The sequence below is a fragment of the Mobula birostris genome, chromosome 9, assembly GCF_030028105.1.
Source record: "Mobula birostris isolate sMobBir1 chromosome 9, sMobBir1.hap1, whole genome shotgun sequence".
In the NCBI taxonomy this organism is placed as follows: Eukaryota; Metazoa; Chordata; class Chondrichthyes; order Myliobatiformes; family Myliobatidae; genus Mobula; species Mobula birostris.
Genome location: NC_092378.1, coordinates 41,356,860 through 41,381,565, shown reverse-complemented (window position 1 = coordinate 41,381,565; position 24,706 = coordinate 41,356,860). Strand labels below are relative to the sequence as shown.

Below are 24,706 nucleotides of genomic sequence, written 5' to 3'. Positions count from 1 at the left end.
CTTGGAGGATGCCAAGACTTTGGAATTGTCTACCCTATTGGGCTTGGAGGCTCAGATGCTGATAAAGAGAATCAAAACAATTGGAGTTGAAGCAGAAAAGTGATGCTAAGTTAAAATTCAGCTGTGTTCTCTAGCTGGTGGAGCAAGACCAATTGGCTGAATCGATCTCTACTGCTTCCATTTCCTCTATTTTCTGTTTCCTACTGAGATGGGAAGTTGGTGACCTAGGTATTATTGGCAATGTATGTTATACACCTAGGAGCTGTTTCATGGCTGCTCACTCAGCATACAGCACAGGAACAGGCTCTTCTGCACTGAACACTATGTTGAATTAAACTATATCCCTTCGACCTGCATGTGATCCATATCTCTCCTGCATGTTCATGTGTTTTAGCTAACAGTCTTCTAAATGCCCCTATCGTATCTGCTTCCACCACTACCCCTGACATTCTGTTTCAGGCAAAAAAACACTTGCCCACACATCCCTTTAAACTTTCCCTTCTCTCACCTTAAATGCATGTCCTTTTGGATTTGACATTTCAATTTTGGGAAAAAAGAAGATTCTGACTGTCTACCCTATCTCCGTTTCTCATCATTTTATAAATTTCTATCAGGTCATTCTTTACTCTCCAGTGTTCCAGATAAAACAGCCCAAGTTGGTCCTAACAATTACTTATAGCCAGTAACCAGACAACATCCTGGTGAATTTCTTCTGTACCTTCTCCAAAGCCTCCACTTGCTTCCTATAATAAGGGCAACCAGAATTGCATACAGTACTCCAAGTGTGACCTAACCAAAGTTTATATAAATGTAGCAAGACTTCTTAACTCTTGTACTCAGTGCTCTGACAGCTGAAGGGAACCATGTCCTATTTATCATCCTGTCTACTTGAGTGGTCACTTTTAGTGAGCTATGGACATAGACCACAAGGTCCCTCTCTACATGGGTGTTATTAAGGATCCTGCTATATACTGAATACTTTCCCCTTATATTTAACATCCCAAAGGGAAACCCCTCACACTTGCTCAGATTAACCTCCATAACGTGCTTCTGAAACACAGCTTGTGCACTCCTGTGTTCAACAGCAGTATGCAGCAGGTGTGTGTATGATAATAGTTACTGATCTCTTTAGAGCAGTGAAGTTGGATTATAGCTGGTTCCTCCCTCATGTACCATTAATATGTGTATTGTAACAAAGTCACCAAGGAGATGCTGAAGCGTTATTCGGCAAAAGTAGATATCAGGCATCATATTGAGAAACTCTTGGAAGAAGAGGCGTGCCCAACCCACTATTACATGACATTTTTATATGCTAAAGATCAAAGGAAACAACAGGTCAATTCTATAGTTAGAATGTATCTATAATGCTTCCTTTGAATTGCATATGGTTTTCAAACACCTCCTTCTTTGCACCACAGTCCAGACACCAAAATAAATGTTAATCCCCACTGACCCTAGGTTGCATTCATGCACATGCAGGTAAGTGAGGTCCTGGTGGAGTGTTTGTTTATTTGCAATTGACCCCAACCTACAGCTCCAAGAAACCCGTTGTTCTGAGCTGCATTTTAGTCAATCTGCAATCTACATTCAAATCTGAAGAATGGTTGCTGTTGAACTTAGTATTTGCTATATGCCTTCATTCTAGAATGCACTCGAACATGTGTATTGACTTTTAGGAGGTGCCCTCTGCAGGTTAGGCTCCTATCCATTGTTACTCCCACATGCACCAATTTGTCTGGGGGAGGGGGGAGATGTTCATTGTCATTTAGGTTCTCTCAATTCCCACAGGACCACAGTAATGTGGTGTTCTCCACTTAAATGAGCATGAATTGCTACAGGTACAGGAAAGAGGCTTTCTATATTTGGTCCAGGCCTGTCAGAGATGGGCCTGCCCAAGCCATCATCTGCACTGTTGATCTATTGTAAAATTTGATACGGAGTCTGGAAGGCTGCATTGTGCCCAGATAGAGGATGATGTGTTGCTCAAGCTTGTATTAGGACTCTTTGTAACAGTGCAACGGCCAAGCACTGATAGGACAGAGTGGGATGAGCTTTAAGGTCATTCCTGTGGGTTATGAACCTAATGCGGGTATTCTGTGAAATAGTTTATCCAATCAATCCTCATTTTGTTTCCTCTTCTTGGTCTAAACTCTTCAGCTACAGGAAACAACCTCCTCCGATGGGCCGAATGGCCTACTTCTGCTCCTTTGTCTTATGGTCTTAACCACCATCAGTCACTCTCAGAATTGGCACAGGTTGATGAGATTGCCTCTTGTTCTTTTAATCTCCAGTGAGTGTAGGTCAATTTTATTCAATCTCTCTTCGTAAGACAGTCTCAAGGAATCAACTGGGTGATTGCATGCTGCACTATCACCAAACCTCAGGGCACACACAGCAAGTTGCAAATCCTTGGACACCCATTTTGGCACAGGACAGGTATCATATACACAGTTTTAATATTTTGCCTGGCAGCTTTTTAACATTTTGTAGTTCGTGCCACATCAACTAATTCCACTTTGCAGTGCACCTTTGAGAATTGAACTTGGCACTGCCTCTCCCAATTTCTTGTACTGTGATCATTGCGTGCAATGCAACTTGTTACAAGTTGCCCGTGAGCATAATCGCAATGCGATTGGACAGCAGAAAGGCAAATGATAGCTTCCACCTTTCTTTAAGTTTACTGGTTGGCATAAAAACGTAAGCTATTAACCATTAAATGAGAACATGACACCAACTGATTAATGCTTGCAGAGTAAAATCATTATTTGATTTGCAAGTTGCTGAGGGCTAATGGTGGAAGTGCTAATGTATCAATAAAAGAGATTTATTTGTTTTTCAGGGCAGAACAGAGTGAAATACAATAGTGCTCCTGTTACTGAGGGTATGGTATCTCTATAGAATCATTCATTGTGCACGTTATTCGCTGTCTTGCGACTACCTTCACCTGTTTCCAAGGAGATTGCTCATGTGTTTATTCACTCAGTGGAATGCTGATGGAAAGCAAACCCACTGGAGTGTTTTTTCCTATCTTCACTTAGAGTGTACTTTTCTGTGTTAAGTGCTTTTATTTCCCAGACCATTCTGGATCTTTTCACTTAATAGCTAATCATTTCTGTCTGGTTCACTCTTACAAGGCTGGTTTTTATTTTGTTGAGTTCTTGTCTGTGGTTGTTTTAGCATTGTTGGAATAAGCAAGAGTGACGAACTCCTTCCACACTTCACTCAGCTACTCAGGGTTGTACTCCAAATCAATGAAGATGACTCTATTCTCTCTAGAGTTACCTTGGTTAACTCTGGATACCAATTAACCTGGTTCTGTTTGGCGTTAAATGTCCCAAACTGTTTTATGAAGCAATTCCCAACAGAAACTGGCACAAAATGAAATAACATTAGAACTTAACCAGAGCTTAGTATAAGGGACGGATATTAAACAGTGCCTTACAGTATTATACAGGGGAGGAGAGGATTTAAAGAGCATGCTTTGGGGATTGGATGATTGAAATCGGAGCCAGCAATAATGCAGCAATAAGAATTTGGTGATGTGGAGGACGTCAGGTAAATCTCAGTAGGATATAGAGATGGAGGTTACAGAGGTGAGGAAGCGTGAGGTCGTGGAAGCATTGGCATATGAGGATGAAAATTTTGAAAACAAAATTGTTTGAAGTTGCAGGGCAGGAAGCAGTCCTGATCGCTAATCATAAGAGACTGGTGTGAGGTAAGATGAGAGACTGTTGGTTTTGAATGAAGATGGAAGAGAGGAGACTAGTCAGAACCATTTTAGAGAAGGGAAAAACACTTGGATGGGGGGGTGGAAGATGAGGGGTGGGGTTGGCAGCAATTAGGCTGTTGTGAGAGGGAGGTGAATGATGTTAAAAGGCTGGTAGTGCGCAAACCATGCCTTGGAGGAGAATGACATTGGAATCACAGCCTGACCAAGGTAATGTAGAATGTTGAGATTGGTAATGGTGTGAAATTAAAAAAAAGTGAAAACTGATGGCAGTGGTGAAGAAGGTCAAGGAAGGGAGTAAAGCTGGTGCTTTTGAAGGTAGGTATTATGCTTCATTGACCTGAAATGTTGTCACTTCCTGATGCAGTCGTGCTGAATCTGTCAAACACTTTCATTATTTTCAGTGTTTATCTCATATTTCCAGCATCTGCAGGATTTAACCCAAGACAGTGTCTAGGTAAGAGAGTGAGTTCTTGGTCTAAGAATTGTAACTCATTTCAAAAAAAAATGATTGTTTTAGTACTTCCAAGGCATGGATCTTTGTGTCCCTGTGTTGTGATAAGTAACTACGGGTATGGATTAAGATTTCTGCGATCATCTGTGAATACCAGCAGAACTCTACTAACTAAACAGTCTCCCATGGACCTGCATCAAAGTGGTGAACTTAAACCACAGTACATTATAAAACGTTGAGAAGAAAACCCTTCATTGCAATTCAAAATAGCATCAGTGAGTTCATTTTATATGTTCCCAAGACAACTTGAGAAATGTTTGCGTGTTCAGTCAGTAGACAGATGTTGTATTGTTTAAGTCATCATTTTAAAAATATTTTAGGATATCCAACGCAATAAAATTGATAAATAGATCACAGAAACATAAATAATTCTGATGTTAATGCCATAAACTTCCAGGCTGTCAATTTTCATGTGAATCTCAGATTTATTGATAGCGAAATGTATATGGGTTTGTAATAGCAATGCATATAAAGTGCTGGAAGAACTCAGCAGGTCAGGCAGCATTTACAGAGATAAATAAATAGTTGACATCTTGGGTTGAGACTGTTACGTACCTCGTAACTGGGTTGCCAAACTGGCAGAAATGGAACACTCGTTGGAGTCTGTGATTACTAGGAACTAATAAACTTTTATTAAAGAAATAATTAATACAGTACACTAACCACAAGGATATAAATGTAACAGGTTAGCAATGATAGTATACACATATACAGAGAAATAGGGTAATAGGAATCAACCAAGCTCTATCGCAGTCTAGGGGTAAAATAATCAGCCTTAAGGTGAAGCAGAGTTCAGTTCAGTCTAGTGCAGTTCGAAGTAATTGCTGTTGTTGTACCGTTGGGGAGAGAGAGAGGGTGAGAGATGCAGTTGGTTTCAGGCAAACCTTTCGATACCTTCTGATCCAGCTGTGGTCACTGACTGTGACCCCTCCGTTCCGGATGCGATCGTTCTTCCGTGGCGAACCCGGCACCCAGGCAAGGGCGAACACACACCAGATTCCCACCGATCGTACCTTTACATCCTGTGAGCCTCTGACCGATTCCCGCGAACCGGTCCTCCAAACTCCCACCAACTTGTGGGGCACACTGCTCCTTCCAGGGTCTCGTGGCGTGTGTCTTGTGCCTTAGCAAACCCGCTATTTTTATCCCCCTGATGGGGTATCACCTGTCCATCAAACTTCAAACAGTTCAGGTTCAAAGCAAATGGTCTGTGGCAGACACCAACATCTGAATTGTGTCTCTTTCTCGTTAATCTCTCTCTTCTCTCTTATCAGCATTTTGAATGTTTCTCCATTGTCTTTCGTTATCTCTCTCATTGCCATCATCCGTTCTGCAGCTCTGCTTGGCTTCACACATGACAAGACCCTTCATCAGGACTGGAAAGGAAGGGGGAGGAAGCCAGAATAAATAAGTGAGGGAGGAGGGTGTAGAGGAAGGTGTACAAGCTAGAAGGTGATAGGTGAAGCCAACTGGTTGGCGTATGGAGGGTTGAAGTAAGATGCTGGAAGGTGATAGGTGGAAAAGATAAAAGGCTGGAGAAGAAAGAATCTGATAAGAAAAGAGAGTGGACCATGGGAGAAGGAGAAGGAGGAGATACCTTGGGGAGGTAATGGGGAGGTAATGGGCAGGTGAGAAGAGAAGAGGGAACCCAGAATGGGAGTGAAAGAAGAGGGAAGGGTGAGGGGGAGAAATTATCGGACATTAGAAAAATCGATGTTCATGCCATCAGGTTGGCAGCTACCCAGAAGGAATATGAGATGCTACCCCTCCAACCTGAGAGCGTCCTCCTCTACTGCCATGATGAGGTCACTCTTACCATGGTAGTAGGACTGACATGTCGGAATGTCCAACGCTCTCAAGTCTGCGTTTTTGTGGAAATGTGATCTACACATTTATAGTAGAACTACTGGTTTTGGGCATATAGTCTAATTACGCAACTGCATTAGGAAATGTTGTTTTGCAGTTCTGAAATGGGAAGGCTAGTTGATCTTAACTGCCTGCTGACTGTATTTTCATAATGATTAAAGTTGATCTTTTAGTTTGAACCTTTATTTTATTTCTGTTTAGCCTGTTATTGTTTCTAAAATGTACACTTTTAGGTACACCTGCACACCTCTTAATGCAAATATCTAATTGACCAATCTTGTGACAACTCATTTCATAGAAGCATGCAGACATGGTCAAGAGGTTCACGTCAAACATTAGGATGGGGATGAACTTTGATGTAAGTGACTTTGACTGTGGAATGATTGTTGGTGCCAGATGGGGTGGTCTGAGTATCTCAGAAACTGCTAATCAGCTGGGGTTTTCACATACAGCAGTCTCTAGAGCTTGCAAAAAACAAAACAAAAAGAAAATCCAGAGAACAGAAGTCCTGTGGGTGAAAGTACCTTGTTACCAAGAGAGGTCAGGGAGAACGCCCAGATTAGTCCAAGCTGAGAAGAAGGCGCTTGTAACTCAAGTAACATGTTACAACAGTGGTGTGCAGAAGAACACTCTGATTCCTTGAAGTGGATGGCTACAGCAGCTGAAGACCATGAACATACACTCAGTGGCCACTTTATTAGGTACCTCCTGAGGGATACAATATAAGTGATACAATAGTTTTATTTGTTCCATATCCGCTTCTCATTGCCTGCTGTGGAATTGTGTTCAGTTCATTTGCCTGAAAGTCTAATCCATCAGCTGCCCAGATGCAAAATGTTGACCCAGCTTTGACACTTAAGTGCAACAGGTCAAACCGTGTCAGAATAAAAGTTGCCATATGTGAAAACAACATAAGTAGACTCATTAGTGACTTCTTGGGCTATTAAATTCAACAACAACACCTCAAGCATCACATTATAATGGACTGGGAAGAACAAGAAATTCTGTGCATTTTCTTTGGTGCTGATAAAATGCAAGTTTGAGTTACATTATACAATCACTAGTTTCCTCTTGCAATGAGTTTAAGGACAACTTTTCAATTGATTTGGCAGCTTGTCAGGACCACCACTTTTCACATAGTCATAGTCATACTTTATTGATGCAAGTTTGAGTTACATTATACAGTCACTAGTTTCCTCTTGCAATGAGTTTAATGACAGCTTTTCAATTGATTTGGCAGCTTGCCAGGACCACCACTTTTCACATTGTGTGCAGTGTGCTGCCTATCTAAGTCCATTCCTTCAGTATTGAAATGAGCACATGGACACTGGTATAAAGAGAGACATGATTGCTCTTAAAAGTATATAGCTAATTAACTATGGTATTTTGGAGTTAGATTAAAACAGTATATTTTAATAATTAAGTTTTTTTAACATTCCTATTTTGAAGAATTTATCCTATGCCTCACCCACTTCAGATAGTTTGACTGGTGCAGTTGGAAAAAAAAAGTTTGCCATCTTTTAAAAATCTGCTGTCTAAATTCTTTAAAATGCTCAACAAAAATAGATTTTAATCTGAGTTGGTAGAAAGGACAGATATAGCACTGCGATAAGTGGACTCTGGGTATCTAGCTGGATTAGATGACTTAACAAATGGGGCCAGAACAGTATGCCATGGATTTTCCCCATACAGCAAAGATCAACAAAACTAAGTTTGCTGATGAAGCATAGTATGGTTGTGTGATAAGTTGTGGAGATAGGAGAAAAAAAATACAAAAAGAAATTGATGGGAAAAAATGGGCAAAACTGATAGATTTAAACACATGAAGGTGAGAACTTCCATTTTAGGACACTGTCCATTTTTTTTGACTGTTAATTAAATGTTGCAGAACCAGAGATATAGGATTAAATTAACATAGTATGCTAAAATGGGATGAAAAATGTAAAAGGCTAATATTGTACACTTGCTTATAAGAGAAGATGCAAGGTCCATGATAGACAACATCTGGTGTATAGGGTTAGGGTGGTGATATCTAGATTCTGACAAATAAATTAAATGGTAACAGCCACAGTGTGTTGGTGAAAGAAGGAGCAAATCTCCTGATGACTGTTGCTATGCTGGTCAACGTGCACTTCTTTGTACTGGATAATGTCAAGTCAGCTACATGTTGTTGGAACAAAATTGTGTTCCAACCGGAAGGGAAGGGAGTTGGGCATCACAGGGTACTCAGATCTGACCCGATTTGGTAGCTGCAAAAGTTATTAAGATGCTTCTGTTGAGCTTCTGTCAATGGTGATTCTCAATGTGCCGATGATGGGGGAACTTGAGATGATAGAAATGTCACTCAGTATCAAATGTGTTGTTAATTTGAGATTGCTGGTAAGGAGCGAGTTCTTTCTGCTGAGGATGGTGTGTGTATGGAATGACCTGCTGGAGGAAGCGGTTGAGTCAGGCACAATAACATTCAGCACACATTTGGACAGGTGCACAGATAGGAAAGGTTTCAAGGGATATGAGCCATATGCAGACAAATGGGTCTAGCTTAGCTGGGCATTCTGATCAGTGTGGCCAAAGGGCCTGTTTCATTGTTGCATGGTTCCAAGACCTGTGTCCCTCTTGTTGGAGGTGGTTTAGTCTCCCATTTAAAATATATAGAACAAGAACAGTACAGCACAGTACAGGCCCTTTGGCCCACAATGTTGTGCCAACCCTTAAACCCTGCCTCCCATATAACCCCCCACCTTAAATTCCTCCATATAGTCTCTTAAATTTCACTAGTGTATCTGCCTCCACCACTGACTCAGGCAGTGCGTTCCACACACGAACCACTCTCTGAGTAAAAAACCTTCCTCTAATTTCCCCCTTGAACTTCCCACCCCTTACCTTAAAGCCATGTCCTCTTGTATTGAGCAGTGGTGCCCTGGGGAAGAGGTGCTGGCTATCCACTCTATCTATTCCTCTTAATATCTTGTATACCTCTATCATGTCTCCTCTCATCCTCCTTCTCTCCAAAGAGTAAAGCCCTAGCTCCCTTAATCTCTGATCATAATCCATACTCTCTAAACCAGGCAGCATCCTGGTAAATCTCCTCTGTACCCTTTCCAATGCTTCCACATCCTTCCTATAGTGAGGCGACCAGAACTGGACACAGTACTCCAAGTGTGGCCTAACCAGACTTTTATAGAACTGTATCATTACTCCGCAACTCTTAAACTCTATCTCTCGACTTATGAAAGCTAACACTCCATAAGCTTTCTTCTCTACCCTGTCTACCTGTAAGGCAACTTTCAGGAATCTGTGGACATGTACCCACAGATCCCTCTGCTCGTTAGAGGCTTGTTAGACACAATCTGCCCTTCACAAAGCGATGCTGACTATCCCTAATCAGACCATGATTCTCTAAATGCTCATAGATCCTATCTCTAAGAATCTTTTCCAACAGCTTTCCCACCACAGACGTAAGGCTCACTGGTCTATAATTACCCGGACTATCCCTACTACCTTTTTTGAACAAGGGAACAACATTCACCTCCCTCCAATCCTCCGATACCATTCCCGTGGACAACGAGGACATAAAGATCCTAGCCAGAGGCTCAGCAATCTCTTCCCTCGCCTCGTGGAGCAGCCTGGGGAATATTCTGTCAGGCCCCAGGAACTTATCCGTCCTAATGTATTTTAACAGCGCCAATACCCCTTCTCCCTTAATATCAGCATGCTCCAAAACATCAACCTCACTCATATTGTCCTCATCGTCATCAAGTTCCCTCTCATTTCTCTTTATGAACCTGTATATGTTAAGAATCTACGATCAAGCTGAAAATCCAGGAGGTGTACAGTAGGGTTGGTCAGCATTCTCAGTGGGAAAATTTATTTTGCGTGCGAATATTCAGATTTCTGAGGAAAGCTCTCATTTGGGCTTTTAGCTTTATTTTAGTAGTCTCTGGTGGTAGCCTCGGAGTTAGAAGCTTTGTACAAGTCCCATAGCGCTAGGCGTATAATCCAGGCAAAGGAAGTGCTGCACTGTTAGTAGCCTTGGCAGGTTAAACTTTGGCCTATGTCTTCCTTCATATGCCGTAATGTTAGATCAAAATGTAGGACAGTCTTCCACAGAATGAAAGAGCAAACTCTGAAAATGAAGTGGAACATAAATAAATTCATTGCAACTGAGTAAATCTATAAATATTTATATGAACCTCTGAGTCATTTGATTAAGGAGACTCATGGCATGGAACCTTGCTCTAGTAAATACCTACTTAGAGAAGCAGATGCCCCTTATTTACAGTCTCTTGAAACCTCGTACAAAGATGTTGAGCTGCATAAAATAACCCAAATGCTGTTCTCTTACTGAAGTGGTCAATGTTGAATGTAATAATGGGAGCTACTTAATATTGGATCTTACTGTGAGATATTGTGGATTTAAGGCTGAGAAATACTATTTTTTGTTTCAAGCACATAGGTGCCTAATCCAGGAAGCTGTGTACATAATTGTTCCCATGGGTTCTGATGTCTGATGCGATAGTGGATACATATGTCAGCCAGCAAGTGGTTAGCACAGGAGAATAAGTGCTATTATGTTAAATTGTCATTTAGAAGTAGACACAAAAACCCCAGGCATTAAAATTCAAAAGGTTAATCTAATGACTTCCTGCTGATTTTCTTCACAAAGTGGAAATTAATTTATTCTGGGACCTGCTTTCATTGGTCTTTTGGGAGCGAGTACATCAAGTGCTTTAGAATCACACAAAGTTACAAACTTGTATTCATTTTTTAAACTTTGACAGTGTTCCTCTATTCCTGTGGAATTTGCTTGTTGACAATGCAAAACATTTGTATTTTATACTCCAATTTTCTCAAGCGTCTCTGTTGAAAGTCCAAATTTAGCATGGACTAAGGAGTTTTGCTGTGTATTTAAAAAGTCTTTGGAATTACTTTAACAGTGTTTTCAATGGGAATTCTGCAAATTGGAATGCTAGTCTCATTCACTGGGGGACCAAGATATTGCACTATCGTGGGAGATACATTCATATCATCAGTTGATCATATTCTGAACTTAAGCATGAAAGGTGATAGTGTGAGGGGCTTTGAGGAGATTTTGAGATTGCAGGACTGTTTAGATTCATAGATTAGTACAGCACAGTACAGGCCCTTCGGCCCACAATGTTGTGCCGACCCTCAAACCCTGCCTCCCATATAAGCCCCCACCTTAGATTCCTCCATACACCTGTCTAGTAGTCTCTTAAACTTCACTAGTGTATCTGCCTCCACCACTGACTCAGGCAGTGCATTCCACGCACCAACCACTCTCTGAGTAAAAAACCTTCCTCTAATATCCCCCTTGAACTTCCCACCCCTTACCTTAAAGCCATGTCCTCTTGCATTGAGCAGTGGTGCCCTGGGGAAAAGGCGCTGGCTATCCACTCTATCTATTCCTCTTATTATCTTGTACACCTCTATCATGTCTCCTCTCATCCTCCTTCTCTCCAAAGAGTAAAGCCCTAGCTCCCTTAATCTCTGATCATAATGCATACTTTCTAAACCAGGCAGCATCCTGGTAAATCTCCCCTGTACCCTTTCCAATGCTTCCACATCCTTCCTATAGTGAGGTGACCAGAACTGGACACAATACTCCAAGTGTGGCCTAACCAGAGTTTTATAGAGCTGCATCATTACATCGCGACTCTTAAACTCTGTCCCTCGACTTATGAAAGCTAACACCCCATAAGCTTTCTTAACTACCCTATCCACCTGTGAGGTAATTTTCAGGGATCTGTGGACATGTACCCCGAGATCCCTCTGCTCCTCCACACTACCAACTATCCTGCCATTTACTTTGTACTCTGCCTTGGAGTTTGTCCTTCCAAAGTGTACCACCTCACACTTCTCCGGGCTGAACTCCATCTGCCACTTCTCAGCCCACTTCTGCATCCTATCAATGTCTCTCTGCAATCTTTGACAATCCTCTACACTATCTACAACACCACCAACCTTTGTGTTGTCTGCAAACTTGCCAACCCACCCTTCTACCCCCACATCCAGGTCTTTAATAAAAATCATGAAAAGTAGAGGTCCCAGAACAGTTCCTTGTGGGACACCACTAGTCACAATCCTCCAATCTGAATGTACTCCCTCCACCACCACCCTCTGCCTTCTGCAGGCAAGCCAATTCTGAATCCACCTGGCCAAACTTCCCTGGATCCCATGCCTTCTAACTTTCTGAATAAGCCTACCGTGTGGAACCTTGTCAAATGCCTTACTAAAATCCATATAGATCACATCCACTGCACTACCCTCATCTATATGCCTGGTCACCTCCTCAAAGAACTCTATCAGGCTTGTTAGACACGATCTGCCCTTCACAAAGCCATGCTGACTGTCCCTGATCAGACCATGATTCTCTAAATGCCTATAGATCCTATCTCTAAGAATCTTTTCCAACAGCTTTCCCACCACAGATGTAAGGCTCACTGGTCTATAATTACCCGGACTATCCCTACTACCTTTTTTGAACAAGGGAACAACATTCGCCTCCCTCCAATCCTCCGGTACCATTCCCGTGGACAACGAGGACATAAAGATCCTAGCCAGAGGCTCAGCAATCTCTTCTCTCGCCTCGTGGAGCAGCCTGGGGAATATTCCGTCAGGCCCCGGGGACTTATCTGTCCTAATGTATTTTAACAACTCCAACACCTCCTCTCTCTTAATATCAGCATGCGCCAGAACATCAACCTCACTGATATTGTCCTCACCATCATCAAGTTCCCTCTCATTGGTGAATACCGAAGAGAAGTATTCACTGAGGACCTTGCTCACTTCCACAGCCTCCAGGCACATCTTCCCACCTTTATCTCTAATCGGTCCTACCTTCACTCCTGTCATCCTTTTTTTCTTCACATAATTGAAGAATGCCTTGGGGTTTTCCTTTACCCTACTCACCAAGGCCTTCTCATGACCCCTTCTTGCTCTTCTCAGCCCCTTCTTAAGCTTCTTTCTTGCTTCCCTATATTCCTCAATAGACCCAGCTGATCCTTGCTTCATAAACCTCATGTATGCTGCCTTCTTCCTCCTGACTAGATTTTCCACCTCACTTGTCACCCATGGTTCCTTCACCCTACCATTCTTTATCTTCCTCACCGGGACAAATTTATCCCTAACATCCTGCAAGAGATCTCTAAACATCGACCATATGGTTTGGAGAATCACTTGCACTAGAAAGACCTGGGGCAAGCCTTCGCCAAATATTTAATCTTAGATAGAGTGAACCAAACAGGTGTCATTGGATAGTGACTGTCATGTTTGAACCTGTTAGTCCTTGAGATTGCTTGCTTGTTGACAATGCCAAGCACTTATATTTTATACCCCAGTCAATAAAGAAGTCTCCATCCAAATTATCCATACTGCTTCCTAAAGGTGATGATGTAAGAGTCTTCAGGAAACTGTCATATTCCCAAAGTAACATTGGTTCAATGTTGCCACAGTATAACCCAGTACTCGTGATTTATGAATTGTAGCATGAATTCTTAGTTTTACGATTACACTTCTGCTGCTTAGAGAACAAGTATCTAAAATGGATGTGGAATCGTTAAGTTTCCAACCTTTAAAACTGCAATGCTCTAAAATCTACTATTAAAATGATTGCTAAATAACCGTAGGTCAGTCTCTTAATTATTCATGCAATAGCACTTTGCATTTGACGTATGCAATGGTATTGTGGTTGAATTAATTTACAGGTGGAAACTCTCCAGTCCAAAATTCTGTGATGTGTCAATTCCTTTGGTCTGGCATGTTGTGAATCTGTACTACAGATTTGTACTAATTAACTAATTCTTAGATCTAACTATGATCTGTGCTAATCTGTAGCTCGTTAACCTGCCAGTTCAATGTTTGCATTCTCAGCTGACAGTATTTCCAGTTTACTGAAACTTAGGGTTTAGGACAACTTTCAGAGCTGATGACCTCATGAATACATCTGCACTTAAAACAAGCAGTTCTCCTACTCAGAGGAAGATGATCAAGGGCAATTTCTGTAGTCCAGCACCTGATAGGTCCCAAGGGTGCTGGATTAGAGAGTTTCAACCTGTCGAAGTCTGGATGATTGATCTGGAGAAATAAGTTCAAATCCTGCCATGTAATTTAATTTCATCAAATAAAGTAAATCTGTAGTGTATTATCACTCTTAGTAAGTGCTGGCTATGTAACTACCAGGCTTTTGTAAAATTATGTTTGCTTATATAATTTGGAAGGAAATCTAACATCTTGATCTATCTTAAATATGAATTATGTAATGTGGTCAATGTAACAGTGACTTCCAGAGTTCCAAACCAATCTGTCAGGTTCAAGGGCAGATATTTCCTTGCAATAAATTCTCGCTGTACAATGTCACATTCTAGTGAATGAGTGAAATAAGTCTTGTGTCTGAGAATTTTAATGATATAAACCACCAGAGATTCAACATTTTGGCAGGCAGCTTGACTAATTAATCGGCACAAAATGTGGAAGCTGTAAAAGGGAGCACTCAAATTCCATCTTAATTTTTTTGTGGGGCATTTTTTCCCAAAAGAAAATCAGCACTCCTGCTTAAAATGCAACAGTTTGTAGCTTGGTGTTGCCTGGTTATTTACTGGTATTACTGAAGAAGGAAGCCTGTAACAAGGGTTATAAAATATTCCAGTGATCTGAACTTGGGGAAGGGATGTTTGCAGATTTCAGCTCCTCTCTGTGTGGACTAAGTGCTTTCTATGTTATCACTCGGCTAATTTTAGGGTATTCTCCCAATTCTAAGTCTTTTCTTTGGAAAATCAACTTTACTCATAAAAATACATGGAGGAAGTCGACACAATAATCAGTGTGAATTTTTTTATGCTCATAGTGTCATCAAATCAGTACATTCACTGTGCCGTCAAATCAGCCCATTCTGTTTATAAGGCCCTAGTGACACTCGTATGGCATTTTTAAACATGTTTTTGAGATGCTATTAAGCAGTACCCAATCCTTCAGTATCCAATGCCAACACGATATTAGACTGCAGTCCCTTTCTTCAAAGCCTTTCAGTTGGCTACATCGGGCTTCAGTAAATTCCTTAACATATACAACTGCAGACTAAAATATAGCAGTTGGCAGCATTCATTTACAGACGTTTCGTTGCATTGAAGATGAACTTGTTTTAGCCGAACCAAAGAGTATCCTGCTGCAAGCTGATGATCTATTAGCAGCATTCAGTGCTGTCTTGGTATGTGTCCCTGGGAACTTCTCATAGTGTTCTGTAACACAGCTGATGGGGACAAACCAAGATAAGGGCCCATGCATCGTTTTTTGGGACTTCTTGTTAGAAGCACGGTGCACAAAGATGTGCACAGTCATCTTCCCCATAGGAGAGCAGCAAGTACTTCACAATCTCCCCGACTAAAGAAAGCCAGATTTCTTCTTGTTCAGCTTAACTACGTGAACAAATATAAATAAATAAATATTATAAACATGAGAAAGGCTGCAGATGCTGGAAATCCAAAGCAACACACACAAAATGCTGGAGGAACTCAGCAGGTCAGGCAGCGTCGATGGAAATGAATAGTCAGCGCTTTGGATGAGAAGGAAGGGGAAAGATGTCAGAATAAAAAGGTGGGGTGAAGGGAAGCAGGCTAGCTGGAATGTGATAGGTGAAGCCAGGTGGGCGGGAAAGGTCAAGGGCTAGAGAAGAAGGAATCTGATAAGAGAGGAGAGTGGGCCATAGGAGAAAGGGAAGAAGGAAGGGATTCAGGAGGAGGAGCAACACCTCATGTTCCATCAAGGTAGCCTACAATCAGATGGCATAAACATCGATTTCTCCTAATAATTTTTTCCCTCCTCCTTCCCTCTTCTATTCCCAAATCTGGCATCTTACCTCTTCTGAACTGCCTATTACTTTCCCCTGGTGCCCCTTCTCCTTCCCTTTCTCCTATGGTCCACTCTCCTCTCTTATCAGATTCCTTCTTCTCCAGCCCTTGACCTTTCCCACCCACCTGGCTTCACCTATCACCTTCCTGCTTGCCTCATTCCCCTCCCCCACCGAAACATCAACTATTTATTCATTTCCATAGATGCTGCCTGACCTGCTGAGTTCCTCCTGCATTTTGTGTGTGTTGCAATAAATACTCTATATTTTACCATGCCCTTTTAACTGAGTGTGATCACACTTTTGCAGATTACTGTTCTACAGTCACCATAGTGGACCATTCGGAAGGAAAACTCCATTGTGTGATTTTCAACGGGAATCCTGATCTGCTTCCTAAAATCTACAAAGTTGGCGATGTGGTTCGTTTTCATAGAGTGAAGGTGGGTTTGTTTAATCGCTTTGTGTGTAGTGAGCATGAAAACTAACAGAGAAAAAAATAATTCCACTTTTGGAAGAACTTTTGTGTCTTGCAACTTCAAAACAGCCCAAAATATTTTATAAATGTTGAAGCTGTTTTTGAAATGTGGTTGTTATTATGTGGAACTAGACAACGGGGTGACCCATTGGGGCACCCGTTGAGAGAAGGGTAGTGCAATCTGATGTGACTGGAATGAACATTAAATTTTCCGGAATGCTATTGGTATCGCTTTGCTTCGGAAACTGAAGTAGAAAACCTCAGTTTATTAAAGAAGAATGACATGTAGCAAAGCAAATAAAGCTCCTCCTCGTTTTACGAAGGACACTTTTGATGGCATCTTTTCTGGTTTATCTACCACCCTTGTGCCTCTCGTTGTCATTCTGGAGACATGCAGTCCTTTCATCCCCCGTCTCTTCATCTCTTCTGCTGTTTGTTCTTTGTCTCTGATCCTGGAGACGTGCATTTCTCAGCTCCTTTGTCTCTTCCTCTCTGCTCCTCCTGTGCCTGTTTTTGTCATTCTGGAGACGTGCAGCCCTTTCATCCCCCTTTCTTCAACTCTTCTGCTGTTTGTTGTTTGTCTCTGATCCTGGAGACATGCATGCCTCTCCTCCCCTATCTCTTCTTGTCTCATCTTTTTTTGTCCTGACACTTTGATCCTGGAGTCATGCGGCCCTGGCCTCATCCGATTCTTGTTCTCTCCCTCTCCTTGCCGCTTCCCGATGACATTTGGCACCATCTTTTGACCATAATGTCCCCCTTCCCTTTCCATGCGGCATAATTAGGCTGACCATTTTTTTTTACCCTAATGCTGGATAGAAGATCATCATCATCAGGTGCCATGCCCAGTTTGAGCTTTGACTGCCATGGCCCACACACTCCTGTTTCAGGTCAAGTGGATCAATTCATTTGTATTCATTTCCAGTTCTCTGGCTGCTGTCTCCATCATCATTTGTCTTTGTCTTCCTCTTGCTTTCTTCCCTTCACTCTTTCCCATAATTACCATGCATTCTAACTCCTCTTTCCTAATCACATGTCCAATGAAGTTACGTTGCCTTTTCATGATCTCATACATTATTTCTCTTTTTATGGGTGCCTCGAAGTATGTCATTACAATAAGATTTAATTATCTCTTATTGATGCGTCTCAGTTAGATCTGTCCCAATCCTGCACATGCTGATGGTGATTAGCAGAATGTGACCCCTCGAAATAGAGCAGCCCTGCCCTTTTGCTCCGGTAGATGTGCGCTGCTGAGGCTGGCCGTGCGCATGCGTTGGGCTGTCGCGTCCCTTTTCCACGATGGCCGATCGGGTCTCGGGTGAAAGGGAGTCTGTTGATTTTTGGCGAATGAGCAATTTATGCGAATATATAACCCTGAACTTTGCCTGCATTCTGTAAGTTAGCGCATTTTAACTCGATTTAGCCAAAATAAGTGCTGCTGTAATGCACCGTTTGCGCTAATTGGAGGTCACAAACAGACAAACAGACAGACAGAACATGAGAATTTTAGTAGTATATAGATTTATGCTCAGCAGGATTACCTGTGCAGCAGTTGGATAATCTGCTGTAGTAATTTAGCTGATGAATATGTATTGGCCAGATGATTTACTGCCTTATCTCCACAGAGCTAGCCATTTTAAAACTATCCAGGAAAAGAGTGCTGTTGAATAGATTGATTATAATGAAATTATGTTGAAAACATTCAACAATTGCAGAAAAACTTGAGGCTGGAGAAGTTGGTGGCAGGCCAAAACAAAAGCAGAAGTTAATATGTAAGCATCACAGAAAGCTAAGAGTAGCCATTGGGCTCCCCAAGCCTTCTCCGCCATTCAGAGGCTGAGGTGTATCTCACTTCCATGCAGCCATGTCAGCTCCACGTCCATGCCTTGTAATATTCTCCGAGGATCACCACCTTGTCTTTGTTAAGGGGCTTGTTAGTTCCTGAGATCCTGCTGTCTGGTGTTTAGCTGCTGGTAGGGTCACCCTTGGCAGTAAGGTCAAGGGGGAGATTCCAGACAAAGAGTGATCCAATCAAGATCTCAGTGGTGGGCCTGGTGGAAGATGATGACAGATCACAACAGGCGGAGGGAGACTGCAACAGTAAGGGATACCCAGTCGTCTGGCATTGCATCCCACTTGGACCCTGACTGCAATCTGTCAAAGACCACATAGTGGCTGCCCATGCCTCAGCCTCTCCATCCATGTTAAACAAAGTCACACACAAGTGTCTTCCATTAAGGAAATCTATCCTAACTTCCCAGGTTAAGAGTCGTGTTAGCAGAACATCATACTCGATTCGAGTGATCAGACTACTACTATCTGTACCATTCACACAATTGGAGTATTTAGTGAGCTGCTATTTCTTGTGTGATAGTTCTACACTTCCGCATTAACAAAAGTGTCATAATTTCTCTCATGATTTTCGGGTGATTATCCTACCCTGGATCCTCTCGTAAACATACATTCTACGAGTTTTTTTTCAAAATCCCAGGATCATCAGTGAACTCACCCCTTGATCTGCAAAGTGGCATCAACACAGACTAAGTCACTAGTTTATGGAATCTGTCCTCAGTGTCTAACCTGTAGAACCCTGTTATTATTCTGGTCAATGTGCTGAATTAATCTGGTAGACTCAAATATGAAGTGGATCCAAAATTGAGAGAATTTGGTGCCAGACTCTGGAGTGACAGAAAGGGAGGATATATTATCAGAGTTGAGACTAAATTAATATATTTTAAGGCAGGGAAAAAAGTTTTCTCGGATGTTTCACCAATAAAATGCCATTGTGATGAATTTAAAAATGCAAACACGAGGAAATCTGCAGATGCTGGAATTTCAAGCAACACACATAAAAGTTGCTGGTGAACGCAGCAGGCCAGGCAGCATCTCTAGTAAGAGGTACAGTCGCTAGGGGGAGCAGAGTGGTGGTAGAAGACCTAACCAGTTCCCCTCTACCACCACTCTGCTCCGTCTAGTGGAATTAGTCCTTACTCTTAATAATTTCTCCTTTGGCTCCTCCCACTTCCTCCAAACTAAAGGCATACCCATGAGCACCCGTATGGGTCCCAGCTATGCCTACCTTTTTGTTGGCTTTGTGGAACAATCCATGTTCCAAGTCTATACTGGTATCTGTCCCCCACTTTTCCTTCGCTACATCGACGACTGCATTGGCACTGCTTCCTGCATGCATGCTGAGCTCGTTGACTATATTAACTTTGCCTCCAACTTTCACCCTGCCCTCAAGTTTATCTGGTCCATTTCTGACACCTCCCTCCCTTTCTAGATCTTTCTGTCTCTGGAGACAGCTTATCCACTGATGTCTACTATAAGCCTACTGACTCTCACAGCTATCAGGATATTCCTCTTTTCATCCTGTCTCTTGCAAAAATGCCATCCTCTTCTCGCAATTCCTCCGTCTCCGCCGCATCTGCTCTCAGGATGAGGCTTTTCATTCCAGGACGAGGGAGATGTCCTCCTTTTTTAAAGAAAGGGGCTTCTCTTCCTCCACCATCAACTCTGCTCTCAAATGCATCTCCCCCATTTCACACACATCTGCTCTCACTCCATCCTCCCCCAACTCCACTAGGAATAGGTTCCCCTGGTCCTCAACTAACACCCCACCAGCCTCCGGGTCCAACATATTATTCTCCGTAACTTCCGCCACCTCCAACGGGATCCCACCATTAAGCACATCTTTCCCTCCCCCCTCTGCTTTCCGCAGGGATCGCTCCCTACGCGACTCCCTTGTCCATTCGTCCCCCCCCCCATCCCTCCCCACTGATTTCCCTCCTGGCACTTATCCTTGTAAGCGGAACAAGTGTTACACATGCCCTTACACTTCCTCCCTCAGCACCATTCAGGGCCCCAGACAGTCCTTTCAGGTGAGGCGACACTTCACCTGTGAGTCGGCTGGGGTGATATACTGCGTCCGGTGCTCCCGATGTGGCCTTCTATATATTGGTGAGTCCCGACGCAGACTGGGAGACCGCTTTGCTGAACACCTATGCGCTCTGTCCGCCAGAGAAAGCAGGATCTCCCAGTGGCCACACATTTTAATTCCACATCCCATTCCCATTCTGACATGTCTATCCACAGCCTCCTCTACTGTAAAGATGAAGCCACACTCAGGTTGGAGGAACAACACCTTTTATTCCGTCTGGGTAGCCTCCAACCTGATGGCATGAACATTGACTTCTCTAACTTCCGCTAATGCCCCACCTCCCCCTCGTACCCCATCCGTTATTTTTTTTTACACATTCTTTCTCTCACTCTCCTTTTTCTCCCTCTGTCCCTTTGACTATACCCCTTGCCCATCCTCTGGCTCTCCCCCCCCCCCTTTTCTTTCTCCCCGGGCCTCCTGTCCCATGATCCTCTCATATCCCTTTTGCCAATCACCTGTCCAGCTCTTGGCTCCATCCCTCCCCCTCCTGTCTTCTCCTATCATTTTGGATCTCCCCCTCCCCCTCCCACTTTCAAATCTCTTACTAACTTTTCCTTCAGTTAGTCCTGACGAAGGGTCTCGGCCTGAAACGTCGACTGTACCTCTTCCTAGAGATGCTGCCTGGCCTGCTGCGTTCACCAGCAACTTTGATGTGTGTTGCTTCATTGAGGATCTGATGTGGAGGCAGAGTGATAAGGGTTTCCAAGCTGCTATGGTGAAATGCAAGCAACACCCACAACATGCTGGTGGAACGCAGCAGGCCAGGCAGCATCTATAGGAAGAGGTACAGTCAACGTTTCGGGCCGAGACCATTCGTCAGGACTAACGGAAAGAAGAGATAGTAAGAGATTTGAGAGGGGGAGGAGGAGTTCTGAAATGATAGAAGACAGGAGGAGGAGGAGGTATGGAGCTAAGAGCTGAAAAGTTGATTGACAAAAGGGATACGAGGCTGGAGAAGGGAGAGGATCATGGGGTGGGAGGCCTAGGGAGAAAGAAAGGGAAGCATCAGAGGAAGTTATAGTGAGAGGGACAGAGGGAGAAAAAATAGAGAGAAAGAAAGGGGGGGAAATAATTAACGGATGGGGTAAGAAGCGGGGAGGAGGGGCATTAACAAAAGTTAGAGAAGTCAATGTTCATGCCATCAGGTTGGAGGCTACCCAGACGGAATATAAGGTGTTGTACCTCCAACCTGAGAGTGGCTTCATCTTGACAGTAGAGGAGGCCGTGGATGGACATATCAGAATGGGATGTGGAATTAAAATGTGTGACCACTGGGAGATCCTGCTATCTCTGGCGGACAGAGCGTAGGTGTTCAGCGAAACAGTCTCCCAGCCTGTCTCTCCAATATATAGAAGGCCGCATCGGGAGCACCGGACGCAGTATATCACCCCAGCCGACTCACAGGTGAAGTGTCGCCTCACCTGGAAGGACTGTCTGGGGCCCTGATTGGTGGTGAGGGAGAAAGTGTTAAGGGCATGTGTAGTACCTTGTGCACACATGCCCTTACACCTATGCAAGTTTGTGTACCCAGGTCAATCATCCTGTGTGTGGGACTAGGATCATTGAAGGCATAGTGGCCACAGTAGGCACAGATAATGGATATGTGCAAAAGGCTGGGGACAGAATTGTTCAAGAGATCATTACACAGACAAGAAAGAAAAGGGCCAGGGAAGTGTTTAGACTTGAGGAACAGAACTTAAGATATAAAAATGGAATATTATTGTAAACTGATGAGAAAAGGGAAATTGGTAAATAGTGTGATTCAGGCAATTGCATTGGACTAGCTTTTAATTTAAACACCGGCACAGATAGCCGCAAGCCTGAATGTCGGATACGGAGGTGAGGGTCGAGCTGATTTTGCTTGCTGTCCTACGAATGTTCATTCATTTTTCCGCGGTGCTGAGGCTGCGAACTGATCCGGCCGCCGTGCGTTTCTGCCCAGCTGTTGTGAAAAGTGGGGACCGAGGCTTGGTCCTACTCCAGCTGCTCCAGGCATGGATCTGGGACTCAGTCTGGTTCGGGATGCTGTTGACTTGCTTCTAATTGTTTCCATGATGTGTGTTTTTTCCCTCTCAAAAACAACAGTGGTTTTTGGTCTTTTTTTTTAATTGGGTTATTCGAGTTTCTTACTTTGTGTCTATCTATAAGCAGACAAATTTTAAGGATTATAATTTATACATTCTTTGATAATAAATGTGTTTTGAATCTTTGAATTTTTGCAAGGTTGTGGGAAGTGTAAATATTTTAAGAATACCACCATCTAAAGGATTTATTGATCTTCAGGCTGAAAGGACAGAAGAAGGAATTCTTTGTGATGCATGGTGTTGGATGTCAGCTTAAAGCTGAATCAAAGCTCTTCAGTTTATCAGAGGCCACAGGTGTGGGTTGGCTTCTCTCTTGGTGATAATAAGTCTTTCAATGAACCTAGATAGTCTTAGAGATAACCAGACAGGGAATCAAGATGCAGAGAGAAGAATTGGAGGTTGCTCTTCCCTCCAGGAGAATCCACAATTTGAAAACTCTGAGTTTTATTACCAGATCTGTCCATAGTGCACAAATGTCATGGTTCTCCAACCAGTTCAAGGTTCAATAAAACACAATAACATTATTGGCTTTCTTCCCCCATTCTGCATTTCTCAGCTCTGAACTATTCCTCTCAAATCCTGATAAACACTTATTATACAGAAGCATGCAAATTTCTGTTTCCAGAAAAGGTCATGTTAATTTCAGTGGTGTTCAGATCTGACATGGATGGATTTACATAAAGTGCCTACATTTTGCAAATCTTCCTAACAGCTAATTAATATTAATACCTACTGCTAAATGCTGACATTAAACATTGATGCTCACTTACTCCTGAATAGCACTGAACGTTTTGAAAACAATCTGCAGAAAATGAACCAAAATCTTTCTCCTTAAAACATTTTTTATTGAAACATGCTTTGCTCCTGTCTCTTTGGGAGTGTACCAGATATGGTGGGAGGAAAATGAGCAGAACAGAATGAGAGTTGAGGCCGCATAACAACACAGATTAAACTGAGTGGAAGTGAATGGATCAATTCCCATGGATATTTTACTTTTAACTTGTATTTCCTGTTAATTCTCTTTGTATCTGCTGAACAAATACACTGTCAGTGTTGAAAAGAAAATAGTCTTATTCCCTGATCAGTGCAGGAACAAAATATGACCTATCCACAAATTAATTATTTGTGAGAACAGAATGGTTATGTTAGTGAACCAGTCATTCAGAGGCCTGGACTAATGATTCAGGGACAGGTTCAAATCCCACCACAGTAGTTTGGAAATATAATTTCAGTTAATTAAATACATCTGGAATTAAAACACTACTTTCATTAATGATGACAATTAAAGCCACCAGATTGTTGTAAAAACATAATCTGATGTCCTTTAAGGAAGGAAACCTGCCTATATGCAACTCTTTAAAAATGTCAAATGAGTCACTGAGATGTGTCAAGTCTGCTATCAGAGTGCATTCTGCATCGTCCTGCGCAGTGGATGTGATTGTGCCAGTGGTGAACTCAGTCTGCGATGGTGTCTCATTAGTAAGTGGAGCTTGCACCATAATTGCGGGAAGTGTTGTCACAGAGTAGCTAAGCACAGCAAATCAGTCAGTCATAGAATGCTATTGAGACTGGTTCACAACCTACACTGAAGGTCTTTATTGGTCGTCAGTAACACCAACATGGTCAAACTGAATCCTAATCAACAACATGTCTGTGACAAGGAGACCAGCACAAGAGGAGGCCACTTCATCTTGTCCTCACCTCATCAACCATTACTTGTGGACATTTTTGCAAGGGTGGTCACTGCCTTGTGGAGAGGAAATCCTGATGTCATACTGAAGTCACTTTGCAATGTGTTCTTTACACAAAAATGGGCAACTTTGATGCTCTGCAACCTTATGTTATATTCCTTAGCTAATTTCATTTGTGCCCTGCCATTGTTCATTTAATCCCAGGAGTTCTAGTTTTGAGAACAAATCAGTGACAGCTTAAGTAATTCAAAAAAATAATGGGCTCACAGAAGTCTGAGTGGCTGCTTGTTAGGAAGTGGTCTTTCTTGACAAATATTGATTTACATTGGTGTCTCACATCACAGAAACAAGCCTTTTGGCCTGTTAAGTCCACACTGCCCATCAGGCACCCACTTACTCTTACTCATTCTATGCTGCTCACGTTCTTATCATTTCCAACCCCCAGGTTCAATCACCAAGCTACACACTAATGGCCAATTAGCCAGTCCCATCTTCGGTGGGGGAAGAATTGGGACCACATTGAGGAGATCAATGGGGAGTCCCT

The 24,706-nt window shown here is 42.7% G+C and overlaps 1 protein-coding gene across 3 annotated transcripts in view; it reads left to right on the top strand.

Annotated features, from left to right (window-relative positions):
- Window positions 1-24,706, top strand: part of pot1 (protection of telomeres 1 homolog) — a 349,938-nt gene that overhangs the window by 212,475 nt on the left and 112,757 nt on the right. For all 3 annotated transcript variants that reach the window (XM_072267898.1, XM_072267896.1, XM_072267897.1), the window contains one exon: window positions 16,282-16,412. In XM_072267898.1, the coding sequence (XP_072123999.1) occupies window positions 16,282-16,412 (131 nt within the window). The remainder of the gene's footprint in view (window positions 1-16,281; window positions 16,413-24,706) is intronic.